This window comes from Cariama cristata, unplaced genomic scaffold (assembly GCF_000690535.1).
Source record: "Cariama cristata isolate BGI_N322 unplaced genomic scaffold, ASM69053v1 scaffold6112, whole genome shotgun sequence".
Taxonomy (NCBI): Eukaryota; Metazoa; Chordata; class Aves; order Cariamiformes; family Cariamidae; genus Cariama; species Cariama cristata.
Window position 1 is genome coordinate 11,064 of NW_009602017.1, and position 24,870 is coordinate 35,933.

Consider the following 24,870-nt stretch of genomic DNA (forward strand, 5'->3'; position numbering starts at 1 on the left):
AGATGTCAGGCTATTTCCTGCGTGCTCTGCCTTGGGTGCACAAACCTGTCAAAGCTGTAAATTGGATCTACCTTGTCCCTTTGGATATGGGTTTGGTCTGTGCACATTTTGATGCAAAACCATGATGCATGTGGAGCTAGTTTACAGCTGGCAGTAAAAAGGAGCATGAGTGGAATATGATTACTACTGTTTTAAGGAGCTTTGTCCCCAAGTCCTTGCCAGGGAAGGTAATGGTCTGGGCCAATGCAGATCTGCTATATATTTTGTTGGTGAGATAGCACCTTTAAGGTGGAGATGTTCTTCAGTGTTGTTTTTCCAGTCTGGCTGTGTTCAGTGCTTGTCTGCATCATATTGTGTGTGGAAAGGGCTGTCAGTCGCTCACATCCTCACCAACAAATTAGTTTGGCAAATAAAGAAATGGCTCTTGCTATATGGGAATCAGTGTAGCTAGAAGGGCTGAAGGTGCCTGCCAGAATCAGGCAACTTTTTAGTCGATACTTCTACCTACATCTTACTTTTTTGCTGACCAGCATGGCTTTCATCCTCTTCACTGCTGGACTGCATGTCATGGTGACCGAACTGTGCTGTGCATTTCAGCGATGTTTTGTGGAAGGTTTTAGTGGCAGGATCTTTTACTGGATCAGCAGCAGACAGGCTTTGGAGGTTTGGTCTGAGGACAGACCTGGGAGCTAGGAAAGTTCAGGTGCTGATCTTCACTGTGATCCTGATCCTTTTTATGCTTTTATTTTAATACTTGCAAAATAGAAATCTAGGTACAATGAAATTCAAATGCATTGGGAGTTGACGAGGAGGCTGCATATAGAGAGCTAAGCTGTGATCCAGGTTACTTTAAGTGGGTAGACATAGCTGTAAATTTAGCCAGCTCAGCCTAAAAGTCTTGCAGAGTGCACTTGCTGCCATGAAGCACACTTCACATTTCTCACTAACGGCTCTTCAAAATATTCGGACTGCTTACCAGAAACTACTGAAAGAGCTATTTTTTTTTATCTGCACTAAGGTGTGTGACTGCCACATCTGCTCCCCCTCCTGTTGTATTTACTTGTGCTCTTCTGCAACCAGCAGCCTCACTAGCTTTATCGCTGGGGAAGTCTTTCATGCTCATTTGGGAGCCTTGAAGACTCCTTCCTTTCCATTCCCTTTCACACTGGCCAATCTCTCTCCGAGGTAATGGCCTCTGTAGTGGGGATTAAGGAGAGTCAAGGACAGTGGTATTCCCCTGGGAAGCTGTCTGCATTGTGGCTTCAGTGGCTGGGACCATTGACTGAGGGCCTCCTGGCCACTGCCCTTTGCTTTACCACTTCTGGGTTGGGCATGGAGGGTCCTTCGTGTTCCCTGCCCTATACTCACAGAGGAACAGCAGCGTCCCTGCAGTCCTGACTTCTGATGGCTTTCAACAGATATGCCCCTAAATCAAAGTGCATGTTTATCTGCAAAAAGAAGCAGCTTAGCTTTTTGGTTTTTTGGATATGTTATGAATAATGAGACCATCCCAGAGAGAAAAGAAGGTGGGAGGTTTAACTGCGGTGCCCCAGATGGATAAATGAGAAAACCTGAAAGAATAGAGACACAGTCTGTGTTGTATAGTGTTTTAGCCAGCCAAAGGTCAGTAGGGGTTGGCAGTAAGGGATGTTTATGGCTGGGCCCCCCCACCTTGTGCATTTAGAATTTGATCCAAAACCCAGTGGTGTCAGGTGGGAGCTATTGTTCTGCGGAGGTCGGTGGACCTTGGACCACAATGGTGGTAGTGTGCTTCATTTTTCAACTCTGACTTTTTTTCCTTTACTGTCTGCTAAGAGTTTATAAGTACCTGCTGCTTTTATACGCTGACAGCCTGTAGAGCTGGATACGTATGGTGCTTTAGCTACACAAGAGAAGATGCATTAATAAGTGGGAGTCTCACTCTTTCGTCCCTTTGTCCTTGTATACACCAGTGTTTATGGTGGTCAGTGCTTTCAGTGACTGTGTTAAGGAGCTCCCCAGGCACAGATTCGTGGCTGCCTGTAACCTTATTTTATTAATGCAGTGAGTGGGTGTGCCTCTTTCGATCAGCAAGCCAAGTGTCTTGCCTTCAACTTCAGGAGAGTGGATGAAAAGCAGTGATTTCTTTAAATGTAAAAAGTCTGAAGGTAGAAATTGAATCTGTTCAAAGCTGAATTTGAAATCAGGCTTCTACATAGGATGTTAATCTCTACTGTAATCTATTAAAGCCACTTAAATGAAAACCAAATAAAATTCAAGCTTTGTATGTCTGCTGCCTGGAAGTCTAAAAGTGTATCAGACCGCTGACCTGGTAGAAGCAGCTGGATCTAGGAGTTGCTAAGCTGCTAAATGAGCTTTTGGTAATGATGAAGTTGCTTTTTTTCATGTCAGTTTTTTCAGGTACTTGACTTCAGTGTCTCAGATTCACTCAAATTTGACAGTCGGTTGGGAACTAGAAATTTGCCTCTTCCAAACTCTCTGTAAGAGGAAGGTATGAAAGGTTCAGATCTTCTGATTACTGAAGGAGCTTGTGACCAGAGGCAGAAGAATAAATTGTTTACAGTCAATACTTTCCTTGTTCTCTTAAACAGCACATTTAAAATACAAAAATATCTTGATATTTTTCTTCAGCGTGTGCTACGTATTTCAAGTTTGTTTAGTATGCATTTTGATTGTTATTTTGGGGGAATTTTTAATTATAAGTGCTGTCAAATGTAACTGGGCTTACTAATAAATACAGAACGTCACTCACTTTTAACATAAAACTGTAGACACTGAGGCTGTGAATAAGCATATGTTCAGTTGCTAATTTATTTTTAAGTTTACAAACAAATCTGGATGATCATAGTACATTTCGTGATTGGCAAAAGCATATTAACAAATGGGAGCCAGTCTTCCTGTAAGATAATATTAAGTACAAATGCATGACAAGGTTAAATGGGGTTCAGGCTGTGTTTCCTTGAGTGCTAGTGTAAAAGAACATTAAAGGCGTTTTCCCCTGAACATCCGTCTTGCAGTTCTGGCTCGCAGTCGTGGGCAGGTGCAGCTGGAGTGGCTGCAATGATCACTGCCTCTTCGCCACCCGTACTGCCTTACCCACGGTCTCGTCTCCATGGCAGGGACAACTGAATGATGTGTCTCTGCTCCTGAGACAGTGTGATTTATAGATTGACCTTGTAATGGGAATGGATGTTGATTTTTGCCAAATTTAGGCTATAGCAACAGATGTGCAGTCCCTGCTGAGCTCCCTGCTCCAGGTGAGTGGAGAGAGGATAGGCAAACCACCTTGGTAGCCGTAGCTTAGGCTCAGAGGACTTTCTTGGAGGAATAAGTCACTGAAATCACAAACCTGCTGCAGGAAAAGGTTATGGAGGGACCTCTGGTCCACTGAGAAGCAGGTGGCAAGGTATCTTCTGTGTGCTTTTCAAGCAGTGCTATGTGGAGCCTGTATGAAGACAATCCTAGCTGAAAGCCAGGATGGGAATGCAGAAGGTGGCTCACGCAGTAACAGAGATTGTCTCAATCCTACCCAGAGGCAGATAATGGAGATGTGCCTATGCCTGCCTGTTCTATCTAGACATCCCCACATAGCAGCTTTCTTCTTGCACCGTTTTTGTGTGGCTATTAAGCTTGGTGCATTAGAAATCACCTGCCAAAACCTTTATTAAGGATGATCGTGAATTGCTGAAAAGTGAAGAAGTTCAGACTTGTTTCCCATGGCAACTTTAACTCAGCACTCTTGTGCATAAGTATTACAGTGGAATATTAATCTGCAATTACCTGTCTTCATGCAGCTTAGGCTTGGGTGTAGTTTTGAATACCTCAATTCAGCTTCTTACAATGTTGTTTCTAGAGGAATGACATTAAAAATGCACATAACACAGTGATTTAAAATCTTTTCTTTTTACTACAAGTAAAAAAAAAAGTGTTTATGATCTCTTTGCCAATTATGGCTGTTGTTATGCCATTCTTCTTATGTTGCAATGCTTTAAGTTCCTAGAGTTGCAGGAAATAGTTCATAAAAAAGCTGTTTCAGATGGGGTTTTCCATTTATGTTAGTTTTTTGAACAATCTTTTGAGAAAACTTGGAGGCCTTGTAGGTAGTTCCTCTGAAGAGCTAAAAATTTTGGGAAGAGCACACGAGTATCCATAACTCAACATCCTACAACATGCATCTGAAATTAAAGGATGCCGTTCTTTTTGTAATCATATTTTCTAACATGTTGTGAAATCTTATTTTGACCAATATGGAGAATGTCTTTTAAAATAAAGATGTAGAGAGAAGACCAGTGTTTCAGAGAGACTTCTGCAGAGTCTGAGACACCAGGTGTGGTGTAACCCTCAAAAGCTGAATTCTCTGCGGCAGTCATTTTGCCTTGGAGACTTCCCTCATTCTCCCAGTAAGTGGCGACAACCTTGCTGTGACCCATATGAATCTGACAGGGCGGGTTATGGCTTCAGGCAACAGAATTAGCTGTATTTATTTAAAACCCAATGAGCTAGAGAACATGAACAATTACTGAACCCAAATCTCCTGGAGAGCACAACTACGAGACCACCAGGCAAGACATCTGATGTATGAAAAAAAATTCAAAGCAATTTCTTATTGAAAGATATAAACCCAGCTTTATGATAGCAACAAGCCTAAAATAGCAAGGCACTCAGGTGGCCAATTGCTGCAGTCCTAACCTGACCCAACCTGCTTAGCTTTTGGCTGGTTATTGACAGGCCGATGAGATGACTACTTTAAAGCAATCAGTCATGTTGCCCTTTCCCTCGCAGTGTGCGGAGACCCCACATCAGTTATGCATCCCTGCATGCAATTCCCCACCTGTGCTGTTTGAACACTGTATCCTTAGCTGTGCAAACATTACACATCGTTTAGGTGACAAGTTGCAAAGTTAAGTAGACTTGTTGTTACAGCAGAAAGTAGTTGAGCGGCAGTCACCCTGAAAAGAAAAGATCCAGGCTAGCTCAGGAATGTGCAAGTCCGCTGTATCGTGTTTAAAGGTTTGTTTGCTTCTCCGTAAAGCTGCTGCTGAAGGTAACGTGTGCTGCTGGAAATGATCACATCATGTGCATTGCTGAAGTGGAGGGAACAGGTGCCACAGGTTTGTACGCTCGCTGCGCTTGTCCTGCCATGTGTATGGCCCTGTACAGTCGCTGATGATCAGTGTGTGCCTGCTGCTCTTTTGCAGCCTCTGAGACAGGGCGAGTATTTTGCATCCTTCCCAGCATGGTGTTTTAAAACTGGGCAGTATTCTTCCATGGTGTGGCATCTATCTAGTGCTGCTTGGGGACACTGCTTTTCAGACTGCTGTGGTTCCTAGGGAATGATCTTTGCTGCGTTAAGGTGCTCTTTTCTTAGTTTTGAACAAAACCTTGATAATGAGAAAGTGCAGCTCAGCTCTTTTGGTGAAAAGGGCATAGGACATGCCTAAGTCTTGTGCTTTTCTTCCCCTTTGTGCCAAGCTGGCTGTGCAGCCGTCCTTGTGTCATCTTTGTTGGCCTGTGCCCTTGTTAGCTAGCAAAATAGCTCTTCGTTGTATTATTTAGTTCCTCTCTGCCAGACAGAAAGGCGCTGTCACCAACAGCTAGTTGTGATGTCTGTAAAACCCTGGGTGTTCATTTACATGCAGTAGCGTGCCCTTTCTACCTATCCCAGATGTTTTAGTGTTGCTGGGAACATTGATCATTTGTGCTGCTCAATATCAGGTGAAGAGGTTGAGTCTTGAAATTATTTGATAATTCTGCAACGGGGACTGCACAGACTGGTTGCCTGCAGTAGAAAGCAGCAGACGTGAGAAAGGATACAGTGTAGTTGTCATCTTGCAATGGAAAGGTAATACTTGGAAATGTGCGTGTGCTGTTGTTAACCTGGTTTGAGTACTAAACTTCCCCCAAACTGTCAAACTTCAGTTGTTGTTGGCTGTGTCGGTGGAGATTTTCTGGGTGGTTAAATATATGTCAGTAGTGCTTGAAGAAACAAGTTGAATTGTTGATGTCTGTTGGTCTATATTTTTCATCCTAGGTGTGGAAAGAGGAGGGAGGTTCTGCCTTATTCTTGATGTCTGGGTACTGCTGGAAAGATCAAAATAGCTTTGTGGGTTTTGGCAGGTAAGATGATGCTGATGGTGAGAGGCAGGAACCAGCCTGGGAGCAAATGACTACCAAAAGTTTTGTTCAGGGTGGCAGGACAAGGGTTGTGAGTCAACAGTCAAGATTTCAGGTACAATGGCAGATATGAAACAAGTCCCAAAGAGGACAATGATAAATTTAGGTGGAAAACATAATTTGTGAGGCATGTGGATCTTCCTTTTCTTGGCTGTGTAAGAAGGGACCTCAGCTGAGGAAGTGCTTCACTTTGAATTCCATACTTAAAAAAAAATGAATCTCTTTCAAGAGGGTGCAAAAGAGAAACAGTGAGTGTGACCAGGGGTCTGCAAAACACAACTGTGAGTGCAGGCTGGATGGCATTGGGGTTGTGCTTAGTGTGGTGACAACAGGGGTATGTATGATGAGCTCTTCCGTTGCAAAAATGAGAAAGGCAATGTTCTGCCATGTGTCCGCTGTGAAGGTCATGAATTTAAACAATGGCAAGGGAAATTCTGATTAGACATTGGGAAAAACTTTCCAGTGATAAGACTAATGAAAGAGGAGAATAGAGTGCCTGGGGAGCATGTGAGTCTCTCTTATTGGAGTCGGTAAAAACAGCCTAGACAAAGTCAGAAATTATTTAGGGGGAGGTGATGCTGCCCTCAGGCAGGTGCATGGACTAGATGTCTCTCTTAAAGCTCAAGCTCCTGGAGGCATGTGATTAGATGGGAATTTCAGCTTCTATTAAGGAAAGAGAAATGGTCCCTCAACCTCACAGTTGTAAGGAAGCACCTGGAAATAAGAGCCAGGTTTGATGCCAATGCAGAACCCAAAAGGCAACTCAAAATTTATCTTTGAGGAAATCCAGCCTTTGACATTGGGCTCCAGTGCCTGAGTGCTGGGGATAGGCGATGAGGTTCACCTAAGAGCGGAGGGAGGAAGAAACCTTGGATATTCAATGACCGGGCAGCAGAATTTGTCGTCACATCATCTTATCCCAGTGTTTCATCATCTTTCCATGTTCCTGCCACTTCTCTTGTGTTTTGATTTTGATGTGTATTTCCCTTCACGCTTTTCCGGGATATAACAGTTGTTTAAATGTATTAAATTGTTGGGTGTGTGCATATGTGTACTTTAAGCTAGGTAGTGATAGAAAAAGGAATTTGGAGATCAGCTGCTTCCCAAAAGACCTTTTGACAGGCTTAATTAGTACACAGAGTAACTTAACCCGGGAAGGAAGCACTGAGAGACTCCACGCCATGTGTGCAGGTAGGCATCCTTTGGAAAGTCAATATAGCCCTGATTCAGCAGAAGTCCTGCTGTCCCCCACTGCAGAGGTGTTGCCTTTATGGTACTTGTTTTGGTTAGTTTAATAAAAATTTAGAAGTGGGGAAAAGACCTATGAGGTCATCTTGGTTACTGCCCCTGAGGGCCAGTGCAAGGCTGCTCACTTGGAAACGGCTTTAGTTAAAATAATAATTAAGGCAGAGGATGGAAACTGGGGAGGCAGATCTGTTAGGCTAGTGCTGTCCTTACTATGTCCCTTTTCAATTTTAATTGCCTTGGAAAAAAAGGAAAATCACAAGGCTTTAAAAGCTCTGATTCTTCCTGCTCTTAAACCCTCCGTCCCCTCCCCAATCTTGGAGGCATCAACTCTCATCTGTCAAAGTGTAAATCAGCAATTAAAACACAAACAGCGAAATGCCAAAGATGACCCGAAGCACAAAGCAACTGACAAACAAGTCCGGACAAATCGGCGGATAATTTATAAGCATTGCCCTAAAATCTAATTATTTGGCAATTCGAATTTGCAGCCGGCCAGGGCTGTGCAATAAATTTAACCCGCCATAAATTATTTAGGAGCAGCCTGTGGTGTAAATCAAAAACACGAGTGTTTGTTTAAGAAATAAGCTCCTTGTGCATAAAATGACTTTTTTTTTTCTTTAAAGAAGGGGGGGAAAAAGCATCCCTGAACAAAATGAGCTGATGCTGTGTCCCTCCACAGAGACTCCCTTGCCTCTTCAGCCCTTACTTTTTTTTGAAGGTGTAAAAGGATCTCTTGGTAAGAAGTTTTATGCTTTTCCATATCAGAAGAAATCCCTTTCTCTCAACGGCCTCTGCTTGTTTTTATTGCATTTTGAACAGTCAGCTCTGATTTTTATGGGCATCTTTTATTCTTGTGTTTATTATAAACTTCTTCACATGGGGGTGGGAGTAAGGGATAAATTATTCTCTGGTAGTTTTTGAACTGAATAAGCCACGTGGTGGTCTTCAAATATATAACTCAGTGTCCTGAAGTGTGCCTGGTCCACTTTGTATGTGGACTTCTGGATTAAAAGGTTTTGAGAGCCAGGAAGTTCTTGCTGGGCACTGTCATCTTTTTGTCTAATGATGTTAGTGCTCTCCAGATCCAAAAGGATAAGCAAAAATATTCCTCTGTGGGAATTAATGTAACTTCAGGTGCTTTCTTCTCTGAACTCCAGAGATCTATCTGTTACAGAAATTTATTTAGCAAGTATAGTTGTGTGCTTGTTCATTTCTTTTATTAGCAAGAAGATCAAGACAGCTGAATTTGTGCATCCCTGCTCCAATGTTAAAGGGAGGGGAGTTTCATTTAGGACGGTTGGGTAAGGAAAGGGTGGGTTTATAGCAGTGCTTTCGCATGCCCTTATGAATTTTTCAAATCCCTCTTAAAAGGAAGTCCCTGGCCATTCTGCAGTTACCCTGCAGCCTCCTGCTGCTGCTCAGCCCACTGGCCTGGGACAGTCAGGTCGCATGGGAGGCATCCACCTGGGACCAGTATTTTGGGGGATTTTTTTTTTTTTTTTTTAAAAAAGGCAAAAATTCTGAGCAAGCTGTCACATAGATTTGCTTGAAGTACTGTGAAATCATAAATGCAAGATTGTTGTAAAGAGAGCAGACCTGGTAATGGATATGTGTGAGCCTCCGGCTCTGTAGGTTCCTATTGTTACAGTGTTTGGGGGCACAGCTGAGGGAAGGGACAGGGTGCCGATGTCTTTTTCTTTAAGCGTGTTAATATTGATTTTAGAAGCTCTGTGTTCCAACAATATAAATGCAAATGCCTGTAATTGGGAGCTGCGTGCAGAATTTCTCAACAGAAAACATGTTCAACTTTTCATGACAATGAAAGGAAAATAAAAAGCTGCTTATTTATTGCTGGTGGTTTGAATCCTGAATTTCCTTTCAAGTTACTTTGCAGTGCTAAATAAAATACCTAATTGCAGTGCTTGCAAAATTCAAATGGGTACATTTGTTCTTCTGGTAGCTTGTGGCTATTTGCAGCCTCTGGACATCCTCAGCATTATTTCAGCACATCCATAACTTCTGGTTGTGCTATAAGGAAAAGAGGGGAGGGGGTGGAAGACTTGGAAGCCCCAAATGCTGCTGGCACAAATCACTACTGAAGTTGGAACGTGTACTCAGTGTTGGAAGTAGAAATGGGTGAGGATCTCAAGGTAACGCTCATGGATGATCAGATTCTGCTAAAAGAAAAGAAGTGTCAGTGAACCTCTCCATTTAATTCCCTTGTGCTGCTTCTCCTCCACCTTTCCCACCTGGGAAAAAGCAGCAAAGGTCCTTGTCGATGGAGAGGGAGCTGAGCTCACGGGGCTGCTGTGAAACGTGAGAGAGCACCCGGCTGCCTTACTGTGTCACGGTCTGTTGGGGGGTTGTGTGTGTGTGCGTCTTAAGTGCTCACCATTTCATAATAATTACTAATGAAATTCTAGATCTGTAATAACATTTTGGATATCTAAACCAAACCATATGCCTATTAAAAAAAAAAAAAGAGAAAAAAGTGAAAACAGATCAACTTTAAGCCATAAATTCTTGGTAATAGAGACCTCTTCCCCCCCCCATCTGTTTATGTTTGATAGATATTTTTGTTTCTGTAGGAATGTCAACTCTTAATTTCATGATGTATTGTGGGCTTAAGAAAATTGAATTTAATAAAGGCAAAAGATGAATGGCACCTTTAAAGGTCCCAACACTTGTCTTTATTAGCAGGACAAACTGCAGGGTCTCCAAACACTGCTTCTCTCCAAATGAAAGTTTAAATGAAAAGTACAGCAGTGTCACAGGTTAAATTTCATTGCAGGACTGGCTAACGTCATTAGTGAGGAGTGGGGCTGATTTCATGGGGCTGGTATCTGTTGCCTTAGATACCAGTGGAGCAAACACTGCCAGAGACTGGAAAAATCTCCGCTATAGGAAGCGTGCAGATAAACAGCCTTTTGGGAAAGGTCCTTTACCACTTGCTTCAAAAATTGACCAAATAAGCCCAGAAGAGCGGCTGCACTTTCTACCAAGACACTCGAGTCACTCCTGGGGTTGCACCCCTACTCCTGGCCACGTGCTTCCCACAGACCTGCAGTAATTCTGGATATTGTTAAATTTTCCACATTTTTTTAGTATGGCTTTTTATTTCCTCCGTCTGTCTTAATCCGACCCTCCTGGAAGCGCTTTTTGCCTTTGGTTCTGGAAGGCGACCAATGCCTTTGTGTATCAGATCAGTGGCAGGGCTGTCTTTCAGTCTCACTTTACATCCAGCCACTTGATGGCCCCTGAGGATGCTTCTGGTCCCTTAGGACTGATCTCTGCATTGCAATGCAGCCCTGCTGTGAAATCCAGCCAGTGCATGTCCCTCTCCGAGAGGGGGAACATTTGTTCTGCTGTGCTGTGGTCTTGCCCACTTCCACGGTCACCCCCTGGGTGGGATGCAGATCTAAGGGGCAACGAGCCGCCCCAGCCTGGTTTGAAGGATAGGATGGTATTATCCTGGGGTTAAGCCTGGCTCTGTTATGATGTCCTGTCTGTTGGCTTCAAACTTTGCAGTCTGTTTTCCTTCTGAACAGAAATTTGCTGCTTTCAGAGCCTATCTGTGATAGCTCTTTTGAAGGGAGGATCAGATTGAGTTTCTTGTGTTTCCACGGGTCCTCCTGGGTGGCTGAAGCTGGTGAGTTTGGCTGCACCACAACAGGCAATCCGGGCGATGCTCAGGTGTTTTGCCTCTGTGTCCTCCTTCCTTGCCAGCCCACGGGTCAAGTTTTGTCTCTTTGCAGGGGAAACTTGGTGATTCCCAATGGGATGGTACAGCCGTGGGGAAGGATGTGCCCAGCCTCCACTCTGCCTTAGCCTGCATGGCATGTGCAGAGTGTGGCATAGCTGACCATGGGGAAGTGGTTAAGCCCTGTGTCCTCTGCAGCTTTACTGTTCGGTGTCTACACCTGGGCACTTCAGCACTGTTAACACTTTACTTCATTTAAAATTTTTTTTTAACTTTCCATCTTGGCGGCACGTGCTCCCCATGTGCCCTGGGCTGGGCTGTGTGCCGGCTGCTCTGGGGAGTTGCTTTGCTGTGACCGTGGGCTCTGTCCACCATAGAAATTGGGTGTTTCTCCTGGCTATTTAAATTATTTGTTGTTTCCAGTTACCCACCCAGCTTCTTGCCTTCCCTCTGCCTGCTGGGGTGGTGATGTCATCAACTCATATGTATGACCTCACGATAATTTCCACCTGTGGGTCATGAGGGTTGTAGCCAGGGTCCAAAAACTGTATTAGTTCCTCTGCAGCGGCTGCATTTTCCACATGCTAATTTTACTCACAGGAGTTGGATTTTTTTTTTTATTTTATTTTTTGTTGTTTCTTATTTGTCTCTTCCAGATGTTTTCAGGCAGTTTTTTTTGTTGTTAAACTAATTCCATTCATGTTTTAAAAATTTATGAAAGCGCTAATAAAAATGTCAAAGTGGTAAAAATGTTAGCTTTTGCTCTGCTTTGATTAAATTTTGCAAACTGTTTTTGAATATTAAAAAGCAATATTTTTTTTATTCTCTCTCCCTCTCTCTGTTTCTCTCCAGAAGTGATTTGAGAGGCTTGTTGCATGGATATCAGTCAGCAGGCTCATTTGCACTCCAGAACCTTGGTGCCATGGATCTCTATTAAATAACATAGACGAATTATTCTTTAAAGACACCAAACAAATTGTCACTTCTCCTCTTACATTAAACTGGAAGGAGGAAAGGGAGTGGAGAAGGAGGGGGGTGAACACAAAGGATTTTATCGCTTTTATTCAGTGGTTGGCTTTTTTAATTTCATGTATATTTTTTAATAATTGAGAAATCCATCGCAACTGGATTTGTTTAAACTTTTTATTAACAGGTCCATGTAAATTTTTGAGTGCTGATTATTCAAGTAATTGAACATTCTTCTGATGAAGGAATGTTTTTGTTTCCCTATCAGCATAAATTGGCTACAAAGAGGAAAATGAAGCAGGGCTCACTACTGTGCCGTATCCCATAGGGATGGATTTGGGGGGGCGGGGGGGACTTCCACCTCCTCTCCTCACTCTGGAGGACAGCAGTGCTCCTCAGTCTCTCCTGGGAAGGGAGTGCTTCATGCAGTAGCTCCTGTTGTCTCTCTGGTGGTGTCCTCCAAAAGGATGGCAAGGCGGAGAGGGTGGGACTGGTCTTGGGGAGGGCACGACCCCTGTGATGTCCTTGCTAAACAGATGTAAGCCCATTGCAAGTACATCTCCACGTGCCCTGGGTAGTGTGTGTGATTGGTGCTAGACCATCTTCCTGAGGTTCAGCTTAGGCAGCAATGTGTGCAGTTGCAGCGCTGAGCACAGAGACCTCCTTACTGCCTGTCCCGGCTGCGATGAACTTCAGCACCGTCCTCCTCTGTGCTCACGGCGTTGGATGTGCTCTGGCACCACTTTCTCACTTGTATTGCAGAACTTTGTGTTGGGCTTGTTTTGGTTTGGGACTGTCAGACCCCTCTTTTTACAACCAGCTTGCTAGGTGGGATCATTTCCAGCTTCATTTTTTGTTGGTTTTAAATGAACAGCTGCTTTTCTTTTTGCCCTATTCAGGAAATCATCGAATTCCCTATCCTGAAGCTGAATGGCAGGACAATGGAGATCGAATCCACCTTTCACATGTATGTTCAGCCTGTGGTGCATCCCCAGCTTACGCCCTTCTGTACAGAGGTAAAGTGCAAAGGTTCCCTGTGCTCCAAGTCTCCCTGGGAAGCAGGTTTCCACTGCACCAGGGGTTGGGATCACCTCTTCACGGTGCGGCTACAAGGCAGCGTGTCATGCCAGCCTTGAGTTAAGACAAGGGGAATAATTTTTTGTCATTGCAGTAGGATGTAAAGACCTCAGTTTGGATTCATAAATAACTCTAGCCATGATGTGCTAACTAAGATAGCTGTATTTACGACTAATGAACGTCTAACTGGGTGACCACAAAATAGAAGCAGTCATGTTAGCTCATGCTCAAAATCCTGTAGCCTCTCTGTGAGCTCTTCGTGATTTTGCCATGCTGCTCTTTGGTGGGGAAGGTCAAAGAGAGCATGGTCCGCGGAAGGAAAGTGTGGTATGGCTGCATGGTTCAGAGGTTCTAAATGACTCTCCCGTGGGCCTACCTGTTGGGATTTGGAGTCCTTCAGAGTGGTAGGATAACCCGTGTCCATATTGTTAAGGCTTGCTTTTGATACTGTGCTTGTGGGGCACTTAAAATGATTGCTGGAGAAGTGGTCTCTTGTTACTTGGTTACTGTCATTGCCGAGAACAGCTGCTCTCAAGCTGCGGCCACCTTTCCCCAGTACAGACAAGAGGATGAAGGTGGTAAATGTGATCCCTGCAGGTTCAAAGGAATAGGGAGGCAGGGGTTGTATTTTGGGGTTTTGTAGTTTTTTGTTTTTTCATTCAACACAAAAAGTTAACTGTTTCTGCAAGTGCATTCTTCCTCCCTGCTGTAAGCATCAAACCAAAGTTTAAGTTCCTTTTACTTTGGGCTTTTTTCCCTGTCACTCCACTGGTTTGATGTCAGCCAGCTCAGCGACCAAAACACTGACTGTGGGAATTGGGGTATCCAAGTTCTTCGTTGTGTCCCCATCTCATCTGGGATCATTGACCTCATGGTGTGTTTTCCCCGACCTATGTCTGCAGGCTTAAGCCCTTGAAGTGCTAGTCCCATGTGTACTAACTTGATGAAAATGACTCCTCTGTGTTAGGTGGAGTCCCCTCCAAGGACCAACCAGCCCAATCTATATTTCCACATTGTAAAAACAAATACTTTTTTTTATTCTCTTGTAACTAAAAAACACCTGAAGGTATTTTATTTAAACTTAAAAAAAAAAAAAACTAAGCACAGAAAACATTATTCCCAGGAGAGGGGCTTTCAGAAAGCTATAAATGTGTGAAAACAGAGGGTTATAATGGAAACAGTTTTGCAACCTTAATGCTAGAAGGCTGGACAACTACTTTGGCTGTCCTTATCCCCATGAGACTTGCTGGACATATGCTTGTACAAATGTGATAAATCTCACAGCTTGCACCTGATGTCTGCTAAAAGCAACGCCATCTTCTAGAGTAGAACTCAAAATATCCATTCTGCATGTTGTCTAAATTCTAGGGAGAAGTCACCTCCCTCATTAACTCCCACCAAAATTCCTTTTTCTGGAAATTACTCTAGTGCGTCCTTCCCCCGACCGCTAAAGGCTGCAGCTCGGTTCTTCCATAAGAGTCTGCGTGACTTGCTTGTTGTGGCTATTCGAACTGAACAGAGTCTCCAGCCTGCAGCAGCCTGAGGACATTGAGAGGTTCTCTGGATGCTGAGCTTGGGACCAAGACATTCAGCCCATCTAATGCTCCTGCACCGCAGTGCTGGTTTCTCTGTCTTCTCTTGCTCACTGGAGCCTGGAGCAGCTGTTTGTGTCTCCACAGGTTTGTGTCTCCTGCGTGGAGCCCTTGAGCAAGTGAAGCCGTGTGTGTGTGCTGACCGTGTGTTTGCAGGAGTCCCCAGAATTGGCATGGGTGTCCCAGCTGCAGCGTTGCGCTGCAGACTCTGCTGCTGACCTTGGTCTGGTGTCCTGTGTCCAGAGTTGGATAAAAATGGGCAGAGCTGAGGCCAGCAGGCAGAATGATCGCTGAACCCCCACCTGTGTGTGTCAGTGGCGAAAAATGGTCCAGCTTACCATGTTTGGCAAGTTCTTTGTTATTAACAGTGTGAGTTAGGGAGCTGGTTTTAATCCTAGCCTGGAAGCCACTGGCTCCTCGGCAACCCCCCACTGTGCCCGTGCTGTTCAGTGCACAGTGTGGCCCCTATCCCTCCTGGCTTGATGGTCGTTCTGCCTGTTGCAGGGGCTGCCGTGAGGTCCAGGGAGTGGGACTGTGCTGGAGGGGTAACTGGGCCTGTCCCTGCGCCCTGTATCTGGGGCAGACTTTGAAACCCTGCCTTTAGAGCCACAGGTGAGCTGGTCGTACTGGGGACCTTACTAAACAGTTGCAAAAAATATCCTTTCGTATTTGCACTGCTTTTTAGTGGAGGCTGTGGTGGCCTCGTAGAGACCTGTAGGGTCAGTGTCTCCTGCTGGGCAGGTGCAGGGGTCAGCCCTGTGCCGCTTGTTGAGGTTCCCGTGAGACCCAAAGGGACACAGCCGGGATGTGTTGTGTGTCCAGCTCCTGCGGAGCTCCTGCTGGTGCAGCTCCAGTGCTTGCCATTGACTTTCAGCTGCTTTATGTTTTCTGAAAAATACCCATTTTGATAAATGCCAGTAAAGGGCTTTGTCTAGGCACCTCTGCTTAGAAGGGGTGAGATTTATTGGCCTCTTTGTCTACAAAGAAAGACCAGACCTGATTATCAGACTGTACACGAGAGACAAGTGCTTAGATAATCAGCAAACTGTCTTGGAGTAGAAATACGATGGTTTCCCAGATAAACTCTGTAGGAAAAGCAGTGGTGTTGACATTACACGGGAGCCTGACTGCTGTGCTGCTACTTTCCTCTCTTCCCTCCACTCGCTGCCTTTGCCAGCAAGCGATAGGACTGCTTGGTATAGACTGTATGTGGGAGGATTATCAGGACTGCTAGACATTACTCGCTGGATCTGGAGTACCTCTCACATCCCTTTTTTTTCTTGAAGGCAGCACAATATTGGAAGGGTCTCTGGAAGGGTGGAGAGCTCGTGGTCACCCTCAAGGCATCCCTTTGCTTAGGTTCTGGTGTGTCTGTGCTCTCCCCTGGCTACAGGACTTTACTCTGACTCCCCACAGCAATGGCCAGGAGCACATCTTCCAGTGCTGGCTCACTCTGTAGCCCTTGTCTGGTCCCCTTTCTCTTGACCTGCTTCTGTAAAACAACAGGTCGTGAGGCTTGGTTATGATGAGGGATGTGCTGAACAGTTAGACAGAGAAGGTGGAAAGTGCTTGCAAGTGGTTAAAAGCTGTTGTTAGGTGTATAAAGCTCATCATGTCCCTTTGGAAGATGCAAGTGTCTGATGCCCAAGAAAGTTCATGCCAGCAGCTTAAGCGAAAGGTTCCCTCTGCACAGAAGGTGCTTGTACAGGCTTTTTAATGGTACTTTGCTCTCTTTTTGTGATTAATTTTTATTGATTTTTTTTTTCCTGAAGGAACAGACAATAAAAGTACAAAAAGATAAATGCCTTATAGCTTGTTTATGTTCCCAAGTACCATGTGCTTCTTGGGATCGCCAGTGAAACTTTACAATTGTGCAGTTTTATGTTTTTATGCTTTATCAAAGCTGCAAGACCAGATAATGCTGCGGAGACCCAATGCGCTAGATTGGGTGTTACAGATGGACATACTGATAACAGAAAGGATGAGAGAGTAGAAATCTGGTCCCTTTTGAGCACTCTCTGACCTGTATTGAAATATACCCGTGGAGCAGGTATATGCATTTGAATTCATGTGTGATTTCTGCAGATGAATCTTGCGTGCCTGTGTGCTTGGTGATGTGTTCTTATATGGATAAGTTGGTACTTTGCTTGACCTGGCAGGGAAGGAGGGAAGGAGTCTTAGGCAAGATTAAGCGGTGACTCTTTGGGACCTCTGCGTCCACCTTCCCCCCATCTCTCCCTCCTCCTGATGGGAAATGTCTGGATGAGGCCATTTCACCTTGTCCTCCCATGGCCATCAGGGGTGCGGTGCTGAACAGATGCAGTCCTGAAAGTGCCCAAAGCAGATGAAGCCATTTACATCAGTGCTGGCCGTGATACCGAAAGGTTGGCTGTCATTCTTAGTACAGGAAAGACATGGACCTGTTGGAGTGGGTCCAGAGGAGGGCCACAAAAATGATCCGAGGGCTGGAGCACCTCTCCTATGAGGAAAGGCTCAGAGAGTTGGGGTTGTTCAACCTGGAGGAGAGAAGGCTCTGGGGAGACCTTATTGCAACCTTTCAGTACTTACAGGAGGGTTATAAGAAAGATGGGGACAGACTTTTTAGTAGGGCCTGTTGCGACAGGACAAGGGATAATGGTTTTAAATGAAAAGAGGGTAGATTCAGACTAAATATAAGGAAGAAATTTTTACTACGAGGGTGGTGAAACACTGGAACAGGTTGCCCAGAGAGGTGGTAGATGCCCCATCCCTGGAAACATTCAAGGTCAGGTTGGACTGGGCTCTGAGCAACCTGGTCTAGTCGAAGATGTCGCTGCTCGTTGCAGGGAGATTGGACTGGATGACCTTTAAACGTCCCTTCCGACCCAAACTATTCTGTGATTCTATGATCCTCTCCCAAAAGCTCATCTTTCAGTCACTTCCAGAGGTTTGGTTGGAGTTGCCCTGTGAGAGGCAGAGCCAGCACTTTGCAGTAGGTGGGCTGTGCACCTCTGCCAGGCGAATGCATGGAGAGAAAGATGGCAAGAAAAGGAAAAAAAAAAGCCAGCGAGCTTTAAAAACTGGTCTAAAGAGCTGTGCGTTAATCTGAAATCTATTTGCCTCTCAGAGTATGGGCATTCTGTAGGTAGCAGCTGTTACTCAATTAAAATGCAGATTAATATAAAAACAGTTTCTGGAATATCAAAGAGTGTCTGTGTCCCTCCACTTTCTTAAATTCCACCTCATAATGTCTTGATGAACTTGAGAAACCCACCTAGAGGAACTCTGCATTCTTAAAATTAAAATACTTTCCCTAAAAGGTATATATTACCATTCCATGGAAGTCACTATGAGAAAATAATCTTTCCACTTACAGCTTATTCAGTGAGTCAGGTATTTGGTATTCATTAAATGTAATTACAGTTTAATTGGAGTTTAATCTCTTTTTTTTTTTTTTTTTTTTTCCCCCATCCTCCGAGTTCAGTGCTCTAAGCCAAGCAGCCAAAGAAATGGAGAGGTGGAAACCATTGAGCTTCTTGCAGTTGCCACACATTTAATAAAGCGGAGCCCTGTGGTTTGTGAGAGGGCTTATGTTTTACGAGTAGGTTGAGCTGGTCTGCATGGAAGAGTTACTCCTGAGTGGTGGGGGGGCTGTCAGCACCTCTCGACTGGATGCTATGGCTTCTGGAGGCTTGGATACATGTGCAGGCAGCAGGGCATGTTCCTGGGCTGTGTTTGACCTTTATTTTATGAAAACGTGTGAGATGTGTAGCTTCAGGAAAGTGCCATATGAAGTGAAATCCTGTAGTGTGCACTTGTTTTAATAATGATTTTTTTAATTACTTGGGTGCATTGATGGCAAGCTACTGACCTCCGATATTCAGTATGTTAAAAGACAGTTTTGTCAGTTGGAAGGCAGACAGAAAAATTATCTATTTTCCATGTGCCTCAAGCTATCCTGGGCAGACACAGGCAGAGGCCCATGAGACTTCATCTTTTTATGTGTGTGTCTAGCTTTAAACAGCCAAGCGGTCCGGGTACAGTCAGTAGGACTCTCGGTTGGCAGGACCTGTTCCTAAGGAGCCTCCTGAAAAAGAGAGTAGAACAGCGTTCTGGAAGAAAGTGGTTTTCTTCAGATTTCATTCAGTTGTTTTAAATACAATTTCAAAATGCAGAGGGATGCTGTGATGGACTATGGGAAAGCACGCGTGCTGGCTGCCCAGTGCAGGGGAGGATGACTGGGTCCTCTCTGAGTCTCACTTCCCGGTAGTGGTCTATTCTGTTCGTCTAACACTGTGCAATTTGGTGATGGCAGGGGATTGACCAGAGACCCTGGTAGTTACTGCTGCCTGTGTAAGTCAAAGCAACATCAAAGCTGGTGAAGTACCTGTTGAAGGAGGGCAGCATTTTGGGCATTGTGCTGGTACATGAAGCAGCGGGCACCACTGCTCCCCAGGTGGATCCGGCCCTGCTGACTTTGCTGGTTTATGGTGTGCGTAGGAGCACCCCTATGTTTCTGTGTTTGGGATGAAGCTGTGCCCTTGCCCGGGGCTGAGGAGCTGCGAGGGTCACTCTGCTGTGGCTGGCTCCTCAGCAATGTCCATGTGGGTCACAGGAGCATGTTTTGGTTGCAGCGAAGATGGACAGGAGAGGAGACCTCTCTAATGATCTTTTGAGTGCTGCTCTGACGCCTGTTTTCTGTTTGTGTCTCGTTTCAGCTGACTGGGATTATTCAAGGCATGGTGGATGGGCAGCCGAGCCTCCAGCAAGTGCTTGAGGTAAGCAGAGTAACCTTTAGTTCCCGAACTCTGACCTCTGGTCCTGTCGTCCTCTCTTCATCTCTTTCCCTGCACCCTCCCCTTGGTGAGAATCGAACCGCGTAATTTGACTATGATTACAGCTTCATTAGAATAACATTTGCTGTCACGTTGGTGACACACTGCTGAGAGTATTGAACCATTGATCTGTCATCTCCAGCTGTTCACGTCAAGGGTGCTGACAAGATATCCAAACTCCTGCCAGTAGATAGGAGAAAAGGCGATTCTTGCTTGAGCCAGTTTTAAAGCACCAAGACATTGCTCGAGACCACTGCTCCAGGAGCTTCTGCCTTCGTTTTCTTTCCCCTCCCTCAGCACTTTATTAAATTAATTTTTTCTACCTATTTAAATGCTCAATAACACATGTAGTATAGAAAGAAAACGCCTCTAAAATCTAATCAGGAGGATGTACGAATGCAGATATAGCCCTAATAATGCCATCTGCTTAATGTTGAATTCCTACAGCATTTAGGGCTTAATTAGCTTGGAACTATTTCTCCATCAATAGCTTTTGTTGGTAGTTAAATAGTGAAGGAAACCTCCTCAAGCAGAGCCCGCTTGGGCTGCAGGTTGGTGTTCGATGTGTTGTTTCTGTCAGGATTTCCACTGCTGTGTTACCTAATTGTTCCTAGTCAGAATAAATGCAACAATTGCTTATTTGAGGAAGTCAAATTAAAGGCTTTAAAATCCTCCATGGAGACAGCACTTCATGGGCACTCACAACCAGGGAGTTTAGAAAGGTCACTGCTGCTGTCCCTTGCTCTGGGGAGCTGTGTGTGGGGCTGGCTGGAAGATCCCGGCAGCCCAAGGGAGACAGAAGTGTGGCTGAGGCGCTGGATGCTGCTTTTGGGGGAGCTTCACTCCAGAGAGCCGTTGTACAGTCGGTCACAGAAAGAAGTGCCGTCTTTTGCCAGAAAGGCTGCGGCAATGACACGAGGCCAAAGACAGCACTCTGGAAGGTGACATCTTGCATCCATGCAAACCCCCAACTCTCCTTGGTGCTCTCTGGAGAGCACGTAGCAGCAGCACGTGTCTGTACACGTAGCAGATGCTTGTGCCTGCTTCCCCAGGAGGGAGAGCCCTCTTTGGCTGGATGAGTGAACGTACATTGCTGCTGGAGCATTACAGAAAATGGTTAATTCTGTTTCTGTGGGAACTTCTTCTGTGGAAACATTTATGTAGATTTTTTTCTTTATTTGGACTGAAAAGGTGTTCATACAGCAGCATGTTTCTAGGTTAAAATGAGATTGAGCTCAGGCAGCTTTTGGGGCATGCTAGTTTATTCAGGAGCGGAAAGTGTTGAGCGAGGGAAAAGAGGAGGAATTTTTCTTGCTGAAGCACTGGAAATGCTGCTAGTGAGGCTGCGTAATAGGAGCTGATTGCCTGTCACCCGTCACTGGAAGATTTTGGGCATGTTATTTGCTAGTTCTGCCTGGAGTGTGTGTCTATGCAAGGGTTTTAGTCTAGGTTAGTTCCGCCTTGTTAATCTCCAAGGTGGATGTGCATCCTCCAGATTAACATGGCCCGTTTCTGAAGTGGATCCAGAACATCTGTCCCTATGGGAAGCTGATCAGGAATAGTGGATTCACTTTAAATCCACACTGTAGCCTGAGCAAGCACCTTCTCAGAACTGTGCAGAGGAAAGAGAGACCCAGCCTGGAGAGGAAGGGGACGTGTGGCTTTGCTTGTTACTGCTGCACAGTGCCTGTGTGTGCCCAGCCTTTCCATTTCTGCCCCTCTCCCGCGTCCCCTTGGAGCTGTATGAATTGGAGCATGTAAGAAATGCTGTAGGTGAGGGACACTGTCCCAGAATGCCTGTGTTTTCTCCTCATGGGAGGGGACACAAGTTACACTTGCTACGAGCCCATTTGGTACAGGGAGAGGAAAAGTCGAGGAGGAATGCTAGGTAACAGTGCAGTTGTATTGTCCCATTAATGCTGCACAACTTCCATCCCTCCATGAGCAGAGCTGCTGCGGTGTCTGATAAGATCATCTCTGCTCTAGTTGCCTGATGTCTTCTATCAGAAATCTTCAAAGGTCCAAACGTGCTGTTGTTGAGATGGCAAGCAAAGAGAGAAGAGAGAGAGGGAGAGAGTGGATAAGATCACAATTTTCTTCTCTCTTGATTGCAAGCAGCTTATCTGAGTTTAACTGTTGTGGCTCGGCCTGTCTCTGCAAAACTCATCCCCCTTTCTTGCCTTCCTTTCAGAGGGTTGACGAGTGGATGGCGAAGGAAGGCCTCTTAGATCCCAGCGTCAAGTCGATTTTTGTGACCTGTGGAGACTGGGATTTGAAAGTGATGTGAGTATGGACGGGGAGGGAGATTTTTCTGGGCTTTATTGCTCCATCCTTGCCTGTAGTGCATACGTCTTTGTCATTACAAGCCTCCGACTGTCCCTAGTCTTTGTTTCTTAGAGAAACCATTGTTTGCCATGCATAATTGGGAGTGGAGGGTTGTTTAAGAAGACAGGTAGTTGCTGGGCATAGTGCAGGATCACTGCCTAGGATATTCCATATAGCGAATGAATCCTTTCAGAACCCCAAGAAAGGTTTAAACTGGAGCTTTGTGGTGTTTTCCCTTTTATCCAATAGGCTTTCCAAAGGGATGGATATTTCTGAGTGCATACATGGAACTCTGTTTCTGTACACCCAAATCAAGTAATAGTCCTTACCTGACTTCTGCATGCAAGGCTTTCTCTCTGTCATCTTGGCATACTAACTGGATGTGAATCACAGCATAGTTTTTGGAAAGAGAGTACAAGCCAGGTCTGGCATGCTTCATGGGTGTTCTTATCATTAAGGTCATCTTCATCAGCTGAGTGACTATATGGAGAGTACCAGGTGGGGACCTGCACTGGCATCTGCAAGTGTCAGTGTATGTGTGTGTTTTGTTATAAAACTAGCTAGACCACCAACCTAAAAATGTTATTTAAAAAAATTGAGTTAAGTTTCTAAGAATTAGGTTAGTCCAATCAGTAAGGTGTTTGCAGATCAGTGTCATATTGTGCTAAATTCTCTTGAATTCCTATAATCTCGCTTCAGCTTTTCATTTCCTCAGAGTGCTGGATAAAGACTCCTGTTGTTATCACACCAGCAAAGCATGGGCTTGACACATCCAATGCTATACTGACATCCACAACTCGTTAGTAGTGTTACTTGGTTTTCACTGTGACATTGGTTTCCCCAAGTCAGAAGCCTGAATAAACTACATGCAGCCTGGGAGCAATCAGCACCAATTCTCCCCTGCAGAATGGTCTTTGTAGAGTGGCAGCTCCTTGCCTCTTCTTGGTGTGATTAATGAGACATGAGATATGAGGACCGAAGCTGGAGCACAAGTGCTAGTGGAGATAAGAAATTTGCTATGTCCCAGACAGGGGTGAGGTATGCGAGCTTTTGAGTCAAAATCTGGGTCTCTGCTGGGGCTGTGTCCAGAGGTGGTATATATTGCCAATTCCTGTGTTACTGGTTTAAATTAAGAGTGAGGCTTACTTTTCTTTCTGTATCATGTTTAAACTTCTATTAGAGACCATCACAAAGACAGCTGCAGGGATGTGCTAAACTTCTGTTTTTCATCTGTTCTCTTTTCTCAGTTCTTTACTCCTGTATTGCTGTTCTGAGAGTCCAGTTTACCACTTTTGGTGATGATTGTGAGGAACAGAGTTATCTTTGCTCAAAGCCCATCTTTCCATTGCTTTCACAGTGGGATAACAAAGTGGTGGTGTTTTTTGCTTCAGAGCTCTACAGTAGGCAAACAGAGGTAAAGATGAGCACCATTTCTCGTGAGCATTAGGGGTGGTGGGGTGAGCTGGCTCAGCAGAACATACAGTTCTGGAGCAGAGATACTCAATTCGCCATTTGCAGTGGTCTCTCGCATGGATTGTGCCTCACTAGTCAGCTGGAAAAGAAGACTCCACTCCTGACCATGAGGTTGCAGTGAGTGGTTCATTTCTCCTTCTTCCTTTTAAAAATTTTTTTTAAACCATTAACTTCAGAATTCAATCCTGAAGCATCTCCAGGGCAAAGCAGAAAATACATTTCCTGTTTCCGACCACATGGATAGCGGGAGTCTGGCTGCAGTCACTTGGTGAGTAGCGCATCACGCCGCTCTGCCGCCGATTGGGTACCGCAGCGTGTAGCGTCACATCTGATTAGCGCCATGCCAGTGAATGAGGCTTGAGTGAGGACTCCCTGCCAGCTCTGACTTGTCTCATTTCCCATTACTTTTATCCGTCACCGCAAATGCCGAGTCTCCCTCCTGAACTAATTAAGTTTGTGTGTGTTTAGACACATTGCCAAATAGGGTTTAGCAAAGCAGAACTGAGCATCTCTTTTTAAAGAGGGAAGGCAGAGAGCAGAAACAAGACCGCTCAGTCAGGGAGATAGAGCCTCAGAGATATGGAACATCTAGGAGATATTCCAGGGAATCACCCCATAGTTCCCTACAAGACTGGAGGTGTAGCTGGTGCCGTTTGCTACTGTGTTGATACCACACGCTGGGCACAGGAGGCACTGGGACAGTGGGAGGGGAGGCTGTGCTGCTTGTCCACATTTGGAGGGGTGTGTTAATGGAAGCATTGCATGGTAGAAACCCCATTGGGTTCCAGAGAAATTCAGGACAATGAGGTGACTGCAGCACTTCTGGCTTAGGGAGCAGCAGCTTGGGGCAGATCTCTTCCTAACTCTGCTGCTCCTTTTTTCAGCTTTCTTAGTAGTGACAGCTGCTTGCACAGCTGCCTGCAAAGCAAGCTGCAGTCTTCTTACCCAGTGTCTCTTGTGGTTTGGAGTTCCTGTTCTCTGTTACCCTTAGCTTGGCTGTTGGTGGAAAACCATGCAGCCTTGTTCCTGGCTTCTTCAGCAAGGACCTGGACATTTAGTTTGGCTTCTGTCTGCATGTACTGTTGAAGAGCTGAGGCATGGTATCTTCTGGACAGGCCTGTCTACTGTGAGTTCTTCCAGTAGGTGCCAACTGGTAGGTGCCAGGGCACTGGGAGGCACAGTGTGGGGAGTGGCTGGAACAAAGAGGAGAAATCTACAAGCCTGTCAATGGTAGATTTGGGGACAAAGTGGGGAAGTAGCCATGTCAAAGCCAGGAGCAGCAATATATGTAGCACTCCTAGTTAAAAAAAAAGCACCAGAGGAATAGCGGTTGTCAGGGTACTGCTCTGTACTGATGGGTCTAGCAGTATCCGAGTCTGCAGGACCTGTGAAGTGTCTGCTTGGCTCAAGGATCTTCAGGGAATGAGACACTGCATGGCTACAGACTTTTCTCTTGAACGTTGGAGCTTTCTTGGAATATCACGGAGCTGTTTGTCTGGCT

General features: G+C 45.2%; 1 protein-coding gene across 1 annotated transcript in view; it reads left to right on the forward strand.

Moving 5' to 3' along the window:
- Positions 1-24,870, forward strand: part of ERI3 (ERI1 exoribonuclease family member 3) — a 90,556-nt gene that overhangs the window by 1,471 nt on the left and 64,215 nt on the right. Inside the window, exons 2-4 of the mRNA XM_009694549.1 lie at positions 12,988-13,104; positions 19,455-19,514; positions 21,763-21,854. Of these exons, the coding sequence (XP_009692851.1) occupies positions 12,988-13,104; positions 19,455-19,514; positions 21,763-21,854 (269 nt within the window). The remainder of the gene's footprint in view (positions 1-12,987; positions 13,105-19,454; positions 19,515-21,762; positions 21,855-24,870) is intronic.